The 11,618-nt window shown below is 38.6% G+C and overlaps 1 protein-coding gene across 2 annotated transcripts in view; it reads left to right on the top strand.

Annotated features, from left to right (window-relative positions):
- The first annotated feature begins 255 nt into the window (after positions 1-255).
- Positions 256-11,618, top strand: part of LOC124620309 (mitochondrial import receptor subunit TOM22 homolog) — a 56,522-nt gene continuing 45,159 nt past the window's right edge. Inside the window, exons 1-2 of one of the 2 annotated variants that reach the window (XM_047146992.1) lie at positions 256-443; positions 584-691. In XM_047146992.1, coding sequence (XP_047002948.1) covers positions 605-691 — 87 coding nt within the window. In that variant the 5' untranslated portion in view covers positions 256-443; positions 584-604. The other variant, XM_047146984.1, reaches the window with a different exon arrangement.

Here is an 11,618-nt window from a genome sequence, read left to right as displayed (position 1 = left end):
CCCAGTGCTCTTTATCCAAACGAGATCACTTACTTGCCATGTCATCGTAAATGCGCATGTGGCTATTATTTCATGACTGCTCATAGATCGCTGTACAACTGTTGAATTTGAGCACTACAGTACTCCCTAGGCTCCTTCACTGCTTACATGTAGTTCCGATTAAACATACAATAGAAGTTTCTAAAGACTTGTGACATTTGACATGATGGAGCTGTTGTATCCATGAAAGTCATTGTAATAAAGACATCTTGAACACTCTTTGCCTAGTTGCAAAGACTATAAATAGCGTACAGCGGTGTCGTTTTATGTAAGGTTAATTGAGTTCATTTTTAAGAATGGCCGGTCTTTACTAATGCCGTCCAAAATGCATCTGACTTTGTTACCCGCTATGTATGTATGTCCTTGGAAAAAAGTTTGACTAACATTTCTACAAGAAGAGGCAGGTACTAAGATCTTTGTCTCCGTGTTCAAGCTGTAGGGCAGAAGTGTGGTGTGTGGAAAATTGTACGGCGTGGGACTTCGTTGCATCCTCGTTTCAGGAGGATTGAAGAAGTGCTAAATTATCTCTTTTCTTATGGCTCAGATTGAGGAGGTCGACAGTGGAATGGAATCCTTAACAGCAAGTAGTAAAGACCTTACGCCAGAGAAGATCCGAAGCGGTTCTGACGATGAAGATGATTTGTCGGATGAGGTGAGAAATGATCTTATTCTCCTTGACAGTGTTTTCGTTAATTGCTATTTGTGCAGTTAAAACCGTAAAATAACAACATATTGTCAGTTTCTAGCTGTCGAAATATGTGCCTATTTTTTGCTTAAGGGACAGTCATTTAAGGCTAGTAATAGTTTATGGTGTCCATGAAGGAAAAGTGACTGCAGCGTCATCTCAAGGTATAGTTAAAATTTCATACCCTTGTCTACCAGAGAAGCTACAGTTTGTGGGTGGAGACGACATAATCATGTGAGGCCAAGATGTTAAGCTAATAAACTTAATGCCTTTGAATTTCTGAGATTAGTTTACAACTGAAAGCCATCAACGTTTGAAAGAGTTTGTAATCGAAAGTCGGGAAGGAATTTACTTCATAGGTTAACTTGGATCATTTAAACTAACTTCTCACTTGAAGCGTTTAAGTTTGCCACTGAATGAGAAGACACAAGCAGTATTTTGAGAAATACAGGATTTTGTGTGTAGCGCATTCCTGTGAAGTAACCGACATAGAAAGTATTAAATGGACAGTGTAAGACTTATAGTTGTAGCAGGCTTCAGAACTACATCCAGTTATGTTACTGTAATCCTAGTTGTGTCTAGTGGCCTCTGATATGTCTTGACAATTTCAGAATGCCTTAACATACTTGAAATCTCTGGTTTGTGTGTATTCTACTGATATCACAGTTAAGTCAGTGAGATTCATTAAACCTATGGCATGAATTTGAATTTCAGTTAGTGACTAGGTGCTGGACGTTGATTACATTTTCAGAAGTAGAAAAATTTAAGATACTGGAAAAACAGCACAGTGTTTTGATAAAGAGGGCATGTTTGATAATGTGTACAAATAAATTAAGAGGGTTTTACTTCTTTAAAACTGATGAAGCATGAAAAGCTGTATTAGAACCAACGAGGCAGGTGGGAACTCGGCTGTGGTATCCATCCAAACACTCGACCTCCTCCTGCATCCCCCCCCCCCCCCCCCATTTTTGTTGTGACAGACTGATCTGAGACTTAGCCAGAGGCCTAGGTTGGAAGTTCGTAACTAGGTTGAGTTGGCAAAATCAGCGAACGATAATGCTAAATAAGAATAGTGGCACTGTAACAGATGGACCAGTAGTGTAGAATAATGTTTACGTTTGTGCCATATTTAAATGCAGTTTCCCATATTTAATGCATTTTCATCATAAAAACTAAAATTGCAAAGTAAATTCAGAAAATTTAAATTAGATGATGATCACTTTATCAGTATTTTGATACACATTATGCGCTTATTTCATGCATAAAATAAGAAAATGGTGAGAAGGTCCACTGCAACTTTCACCACAAATGAATTAGTAGTTGGAACAATTTGCTTTCTGAAATAAGATAACCTTCTTGGACTTGCAGCATTTCATGCTAGAAAACCGAAAGTGGGTAGATTAATGTTTTTCCTTCGGGTCATGGTACCAAAGCTAAAATTGATGCTGAAATGTGTCTGATTTATTACAGTATTTGATTGTGGTTGTGTTTAAGATATCTCCATTTAAAATAAACATGATTTATCCATTTTTGAATTGTGAAGAAGGGTGTGTGTAAAAATAAATGTAAGAACGGTTGAGTAATTGAAAGGGAAAAGTTCAAACTTTGTTAGTCCATGAGGTGTGATCAGGTAACATGATGGATAAAGTACTGTCTGAAGTGCAGTGATCCTCACATTCTCAGGATGTCATACTTTGTAATTTAGACTGTATAGTCAAATGTACCCCCCCACGAACCATGGACCTTGCCGTTGGTGGGGAGGCTTGCATGCCTCAGCGATACAGATGGCCGTACCGTAGGTGCAGCCACAACGGGGGGGTATCTATTGAGAGGCCAGACAAACATGTGCTTCCTGAAGAGGGGCAGCAGCCTCTTCAGTAGTTGCAGGGGCAACAGTCTGGATGATTGACTGATCTGGCCTTGTAACATTAACCAAAACGGCCTTGCTGTGCTGGTACTGCGAACGGCTGAAAGCAAGGGGAAACTACAGCCGTAATTTTTCCCGAGGACATGCAGCTCTACTGTATGATTAAATGATGATGGCGTCCTCTTGGGTAAAATATTCCGGAGATAAAATAGTCCCCCATTCGGATCTCCGGGCAGGGACTACTCAGGAGGACGTCATTATCAGGAGAAAGAAAAATGGCGTTCTATGGATTGGAGCGTGGAATGTCAGATGCCTTAATCGGGCAGGTAGGTTAGAAAATTTAAAAAGGGAAATGGATAGGTTGAAGTTAGATATAGTGGGAATTAGTGAAGTTCGGTGGCAGGAGGAACAAGACTTTTGGTGAGGTGATTACAGGGTTACAAATACAAAATCAAATAGGGGTAATGCAGGAGTAGGTTTAATAATGAATAAAAAAATAGGAGTGCGGGTTAGCTACTACAAACAGCATAGTGAACGCATTATTGTGGCCAAGATAGACACAAAGCCCATGCCTACTACAGTAGTACAAGTTTATATGCCAACTAGCTCTGCAGATGATGAAGAAATAGATGAAATGTATGACGAGATAAAAGAAATTATTCAGGTAGTGAAGGGAGACGAAAATTTGTCATGGGTGACTGGAATTCGTCTGTAGGAAAAGGTAGAGAAGGAAACATAGTGGGTGAATATGGATTGGGGGGAAGGAATGAAAGAGGAAGCCGCCTTGTAGAATTTTGCACAGAGCATAACTTAATCATAGCTAACACTTGGTTCAAGAATCATAAAAGAAGGTTGTATACCTGCAAGAATCCTGGAGATACTAAAAGGTATCAGATAGATAATATAATGGTAAGACAGAGATTTAGGAACCAGGTTTTAAATTGTAAGACATTTCCAGGGGAAGATGTGGATTCTGACCACAATCTATTGGTTATGAACTGCAGATTGAAACTGAAGAAACTGCAAAAAGACGGGAATTTAAGGAGATGGGAACTGGATAAACTGAAAGAACCAGAGGTTGTACAGAGTTTCAGGGAGAGCATAAGGGAACAATTGACAGGAATGGGGGAAATAAATACAGTAGAAGAAGAATGGGTAGCTCTGAGGGATGAAGTAGTGAAAGCAGCAGAGGATCAAGTAGGTAAAAAGACAAGGGCTAATAGAAACCCTTGGGTAAAAGAAGAAATATTGAATTTAATTGATGAAAGGAGAAAATATAAAAATGCAGTAAATGAAGCAGGCAAAAAGGAATACAAACGTCTCAAAAATGAGATTGACAGGAAGTGCAAAATGGCTAAGCAGGGATGGCTAGAGGACAAATGTAAGGATGTAGAGGCTTATCTCACTAGGGGTAAGATAGATACTGCCTACAGGAAAATTAAAGAGACCTTTGGAGAGAAGAGAACCACTTGTATGAATATCAAGAGCTCAGATGGAAACCCAGTTCTAAGCAAAGAAGGGAAAGCAGAAAGGTGGAAGGAGTATATAGAGGGTCTATACAAGGGCGATGTACTTGAGGACAATATTATGGAAATGGAAGAGAATGTAGATGAAGATGAAATGGGAGATACGATACTGCGTGAAGAGTTTGACAGAGCACTGAAAGACCTGCGTCGAAACAATGCCCCGTGAGTAGACAACATACCATTAGAACTACTGACAGCCTTGGGAGAGCCAGTCATGACAAAACTCTACCATCTGGTGAGCACGATGTATGAGACAGCCGAAATACCCTCAGACTTCAAGAAGAATATAATAATTCCAATCCCAAAGAAAGCAGGTGTTGACAGATGTGAAAATTACCGAACTATCAGTTTAATAAGTCACAGCTGCAAAATACTAATGCGAATTCTTTACAGACAAATGGAAAAACTGGTAGAAGCCTACCTTGGGGAAAATCAGTTTGGATTCCGTAGAAATGTTGGAACACGTGAGGCAATACTGACCTTACGACTTATCTTAGAAGAAAGATTAAGAAAAGGCAAACCTACATTTCTAGCATTTGTAGTCTTAGAGAAAGCTTTTGACAATGTTTACTGGAATACTCTTTCAAATTCTCAAGGTGGCAGGGGTAAAATACAGGGTGCGAAAGGCTATTTACAATTTGTACAGAAACCAGATGGCAGTTATAATAGTCGAGGGGCATGAAACGGAAGCAGTGGTTCGGAAAGGAGTGAGACAGGGTTGTAGCCTCTCCCCGATGTTATTCAATCTGTATATTGAGCAAGCAGTAAAGGAAACAAAAGAAAAATTCGGAGTAGGTATTAAAATCCATGGAGAAGAAGTAAAAACTTTGAGGTTCGCCGATGACATTGTAATTCTGTCAGAGACAGCAAAGGACTTGGAAGAGCAGTTGAATGGAATGGACAGTGTCTTGAAAGGAGGATATAAGATGAACATCAACAAAAGCAAAACGAGGATAATGGAATGTAGTCAAATTAAGTCGGGGTGATGCTGAGGGAATTAGATTAGGAAATGAGACGCTTAAAGTAGTAAAGGAGTTTTGCTATTTAGGGAGTAAAATAACCGATGATGGTCGAAGTAGAGAGGATGTAAAATGTAGACTGGCAGTGGCAAGGAAAGCGTTTCTCATGAAGAGAAATTTGTTAACATCGAGTATAGATTTAAGTGTCAGGAAGTCGTTTCTGAAAGTATTTGTATGGAGTGTAGCCATGTATGGAAGTGAAACATGGACAATAACTAGTTTGGACAAGAAGAGAATAGAAGCTTTCGAAATGTGGTGCTACAGAAGAATGCTGAAGATAAGGTGGGTAGATCACGTAACTAATGAGGAGGTATTGAATAGGATTGGGGAGAAGAGAAGTTTGTGGCACAACTTGACTAGAAGGAGGGATCGGTTGGTAGGACATGTTTTGAGGCATCAAGGGATCACAAATTTAGCATTGGAGGGCAGCGTGGAGGGTAAAAATCGTAGAGGGAGACCAAGAGATGAATACACTAAGCAGATTCAGAAGGATGTAAGTTGCAGTAGGTACTGGGAGATGAAGAAGCTTGCACAGGATAGAGTAGCATGGAGAGCATGGACTGAAGACAACAACAACAACAACAACAGGCAAATGTAATAGTGTCAAAGATAGGGCCTTATCAGTAATCTATTAAACAGCAGTTACTCTTAAGTTGGTATGTAGATTCTGAAACTACATCACACGTTTTCAAAAGTGGCATGGGCATAATCCAGAAAACAGGACAGGCAGATAAGTGTGAGAACTATCACACAAATACTTAGCAGTTCTTGCACAAAAGGAGATTGAGGGTCTATTAGATGTCGATCAGTTTGGGTTCGGTAAAGGTAATGACTGCAAGGAGTCAGTTCCAACAGTATACTTGTAAGAGGAAAGATGATTTAAGAAAATTAAACATTTTATTAAAGTTTGTTGATTAGTAGAAAATGTTTGACAATGTGAAATGATGAAAGAAGGAAAAGCTGGAATGGGAGACAAAGAACAAAGTGCTCAGATTATAAAGGGTGTAAGTCAGGCATTTAATCTTCAACTCCTGATATTCAATTTATACATCAAAGAATCAATGAAAATAATGAAGATTTTGTGTTAAAGCACATCATTGATGAGTCACCGATATTGATGTCCTACGTGATAGCGATGGGGTCAAGGGAAATGTCTGATTCCATTCTCTCTCTCTCTCTCTCTCTCTCTCTCTCTCTCTCTCTCTCTTTTCTTTTCTTTTCTTTTCTTTTCTTTTCTTTTCTTTTTTTTTTTTAGGTGAAGGGAAGTGACAGATTCCTGTTGATATTTTAAGTGTAGCGGAATTTGGAAATTTTGTCGTGTTTTTATGTCGTAGTCTTGTGTGGTTTGGGATCATGGTGTGTGTCTGTCCCACCCAAAAACTCCCAATTTTCTGCACTGGTCCTGTTAGTTTGATTGTATTTTTAGTGAGAGATGTGTTTGTTGGTTTTGTATGTATTTTCTTGTTTGTTTTTGTTGATGAAATGACATCATAGGTGCCATATTGGAGACATTGAGAATGGTAATTTCCGTCATATTGGTGATGTCATGGGTCAAAGCAGAAGGGTGTAATCTGACGCTTCTGTTATCCCCAATATTTTTATGTAGTGTATTAGTATCTTTAAGTAAAAAAGCTTACAGCTGCTGGAAATCATTCATTTATTGTTTTTCATGCATTATGGGTGGACTGTTGAATAGTCGATAGCAAAGAGGGGAAAAGAAAGGTGATGATTATGATGTTTGCTTTGTAAAGCACTCAACTGTGTGGTCATCAGTGCCCGGGAAAAGAAAGAAAACAAGTTGTTCAAGATTGAGCACCAACTCTAGTGGGGCAGCGACTTCAAGAAACCATCGTGGTATTCATTTCAGTTGATGAAGGTAAATCTTAAAATTTAAATTGGGGTAACTGTATGGAAATTTTAACCTTGCATCTCTCAGATAAGAGCAATGTCTCAAGAACAGCCACATCATTCAGATTGGAAACACAGATACCTACTGGCTACAAGCAAAGAAAAATACAAGAACTTAAGATCATTAATATAGCTTACAATATAGCTAACATGGCTTTCAATGTGTAATGTATACATAATGCCAACTATCTTGTTCACAGCTCAAATATGCTTCTCATCCAAAAAAACAAGATCCTTTCGAAAAAATGTGATTTTGGGTTATTTTGTACAAAATAACATGCACAACACTAAACGTTGTTGGACTATAACAACTTTTAGTATTGTACTTGATAATGGCATAAAAGCCAGAATCTAGATAGTACAGAAGATAAATATAGTAGTACACAGTCAAATGGCAGTTTGTTCTTTTAAAAGCATCCAACAAAATATGTTACAGGCACTGCAAGTTGATGTTAAGTCATATGGTATAAGAATTTGTGAATGGAAAGTGGCGCTTCATATTACGAAGCAGAACACTCGCCCTAGAAATACTGTATCCATGTTTGTAAACAGTACATTATACCTGTTGTAAAATATCTTACATGTGATTCAATCAACAGCAGTCTTCTAAAGCCCTTTGTTATACTTTTATCACTATTATTTCATCAATTTATGGGGTGTACTGCATGTGTATTATTTGCATGTATATGACCCTTCTTGTCACTGTTTACCATGTTTTCCTTTCCTTGCACATTCAGTGGATAAACTCATTTTACTAGTTCACTTAATTTTCAACATTCTTCTACAACACTACATTTCCCCTCGTCTCAAATGCTTTGATTCTCTTTCCTAGTGTTCATGTTTCATTTCCATACACTGTTGTTCTCCATACACACCTACTCAGACATTTCTTTCTGAGATTAACACAAATAGTATACTCATTTCAGCCAGAAATGCCATCTTTGCTTGTGCAAGTCTGCTTTTTATGTCCTCCTTGCTTCATCTATTTTGTTACTTTAGGTAGCAGAATTTTCACTTCATATACTTTATGGCCCCTGGTTTCATAAGATTATTGCTTATATTTCTTCTACTCGTCATTGCCCCCCCCCCCCCCCCCCCCATCGCTAGGTCAACAGCAGCTCATGATACCAAAACACATGTAGCTACTACAAATTGGGATTAGTCACTTCCCATGACCTATACAGCTCAGATACAACTGACTATACCAAAAAAAATTGAAATTGAGTACTTCCCCTAAGATACATAAATCAACCACAAGTGCCGATACCAAAACATCAACCACCAACACATGCACTAAATAACACCAATCCAGCAACACATAAAAACCCCACCGAACATAACACGCGAACTGTAGACCCAAAAAAATGAATACTTACTATAAAAAAGTTCCGGTGCTACACACTAACCCCAACTCGTGTATTCTGCTTGCATACACCGCATTTCACTATCTCCGTCACAAGCCCAAAAAGTTGCAAAAACTTAATGACGGACATGTCATCCCCCATTTCAGCCCGCAGATGCGCACTATTATACTTAGAAGTCATATCCATACATAACAAAAGAAGCCACAGATTGAATTAAATGACTTACCGCGTGACAAGCAGCAAACCAATAAAATCGGACGACACCCCAATACCATAAACACAACAGACTCTTAATTCTTAACTCACTGACACTAATTTCCATTCTTCTATAACAGTCACGACCAATAAATGCACACTTCAAGCACCGAAATCCAATACACCACATAACATCCAGACCATACACACACCACCACAGAATGAAGAATATTAGATTGGTATATCATGTAACTGAGGCACAAAATCAAATTGAGGAGAAAAGAAATTTATGGCACAACTTGACTATAAGAATTAATTCTGAAGCAACACAATTGTTAATATGGCACATCAGGGAAGTGTGGGAGCAAAATTTGTATAGGGAGACCAAGGGATGAATTAGTAAAGTCAGTAAAGGAAAGTTAGGGAAATAAATTTGTGTACTTGCAAATTTGTGTACTGTGATAGCAGCAGGGTAATAAAAAAATACTAAAAATCTTGACTGTTGAGATGTGAATGTGGGGGTGGTGTTAATGTAAAGGTCACTATTTTGTGTCTTTCTAGAATAACTAGAAGACTACTGCTTTTAGCGAAAATGTTTCCCTGTACAAAATTAAGCTGTATTAAATTCCACACACAAAAATCTTATTCATTTCTCTCTGGGACAGATAGTTTCATGTTGCAGGTGATGGAAAAATTGCAGATAATTACAAATTTAATACTACAAAGTTGATGATTATTGTTAAATGAAGTTGATTAAGAACAAATGTTAGATGTGTGATATGTGTACCACATGTTAAGTGCAGTAGAACTGTGTTGAGAGATAAAATTGTATTCTTAGTATACAACAGGGTGGAAAGTTGGGGGATGGGGGGGTGGAGGATTGGAGGATGCACTTCCTACCTTCATAGGTATGCTAACTGAAGAGTGAGCAAGCAAATCCTGATCCTCTCTCCTACCCCACTAAATAACAAAAAGAAACTACAGGGTGTTTCACAAAGTTACACCAACCCTTCCACAGCTCGACTTAAGAATCACTGGCACCTGTGTGTGCGTGCGTGCAGATGTTCCCTGGAGATGTTTATTTTCCATGAAATCCATTAACACTATATGGACTACAGATATGGAGTTCTACTAATATTAACACAAGAAATGTGTATGGACAGAATCTATGTAAACCTTTACAGTACTAGATAGGAAATTGATTCCTAGTCACCCTGTACAGCAGCTGTTGTTTCTTCTGGGAAATTGGCTTCACCCACAATGAGTGCTGTTCACTTTTTAGTTTACAGACTGACTATACCTTCCAAGCATTTCCTGTCCACATCTCTCTTACAAGTAGACAAAATAACTTCACTTAGACGAATGGAGAAACTGGTAGAAGCCAACCTCTGGGAAGATCGGTTCAGATTCCGTAGAAATATTGGAACACGTGAGGCAATACTGACTCTACAACTTATCTTAGAAGAAAGATTAAGGAAAGGCAAACCTACTTTTCTAGCATTTGTCGACTTAGAGAAAGCTTTTGACAGTGTTCACTGGAATACTCCGTCAAATTCTAAAGGTGGCAGGGGTAAAATACAGGGAGCAAAAGGCTATTTACAATTTGTACAGAAACCAGACGGCAGTTATAATAGTTGAGGGGCATGAAAGGGAAGCAGTGGTTGGGAAGGGAGTGAGACAGGGTTGTAGCCTCTCCCCGATGTTATTCAATCTGTGTATTGAGCAAGCAGTAAAGGAAACAAAAGAACAATTCGGAGTAGGTATTAAAATCCATGCAGAAGAAATAAAAACTTTGAGGTTTGCTGATGACATTGTACTTCTGTCAGAGACAGCAAAGGACTTGGAAGAGCAGTTGAACAGAATGGACAGTGTCTTGAAAGGAGGATATAAGATGAACATCGACAAAAGCAAAACGAGGATAATGGAATATAGTCGAATTAAGTCTGGTGATGTTGAGGGAATTAGATTAGGAAATGAGACACTTAAAGTGGTAAGAGTTTTGCTATTTGGGGAGCAAAATAACCGATGGCTGAAGTAGAGAGGATATAAAATGTAGACTGACAATGGCAAGGAAAGTGTTTCTGAAGAAGAGAAATTTGTTAACATTGAGTATAGATTTAAGTGTCAGGAAGTATTTTCTGAAAGTATTTGTATGGAGTGTAGCCATGTATGGAAGTGAAACATGGACGATAAATAGTTTGGACAAGAAGAGAATAGAAGCTTTTGAAATGTGGTGCTACAGAAGAATGCCGAAGATTAGATGGGTAGATCACATAACTAATGAGGAGGTATTGAATAGAATTGGGGAGACGTCGAGTTTGTGGCACAACTTGACAAGAAGAGGGGTCCGGTTGGTAGGACATGTTCTGAAGCATCAAGGGATCACAAATTTAGCATTGGAGGGCAGTGTGGAGGGTAAAAATTGTAGAGGGAAACCAAGAGATGAATACACTAGGCAGATTCAGAAGGATGTAGGTTGTAGTAAGTACTGGCAGATGAAGAACCTTGCACAGGATAGAGTAGTGTGGAGAGCGGCATCAAACCAGTCTCAGGACTGAAGACAACAACAACAACAACAACAACAACAACAACTTGTTTTTATGCAGTAGAGGTATTTTCAGTTGTTAAATAAGCTATTGTGTAATAGCTCAACAGTAGGAGCAATCAACTGTCAACCACACTGAAGAGCCTGCTCCAGGTGCATCATGCTGTCAGTATATATATAATACGAGGGGTGTTTGAAAAGTCCGGCACCACCGGCTGTATAGAGGTCATGTTTAGGTAGCAGCATCTTTGGAAAGAATGCACACAAAGTTTGTCATATTGGTCTATTTGTTTGTATTTGTCATTCGTGTGAATCAAGGAAGTCAAGTGATTGTCAAAAAAATGGACGCAGAAGAATTTTGTGTGGTGATTAAACATTGCTTTATGAAAGGCAAAACACCTCAGGAGACTAAAGAGAAGGTTGATAAACATTATGTTGACCCTGCACATTCAATTTGAATGGTTGATAAG

Source organism: Schistocerca americana, chromosome 1 (genome assembly GCF_021461395.2).
Source record: "Schistocerca americana isolate TAMUIC-IGC-003095 chromosome 1, iqSchAmer2.1, whole genome shotgun sequence".
Lineage (NCBI taxonomy): Eukaryota > Metazoa > Arthropoda > Insecta > Orthoptera > Acrididae > Schistocerca > Schistocerca americana.
Note: the sequence above shows the minus strand (reverse complement) of the source record. Positions and strands in the feature narration are given on the sequence as shown.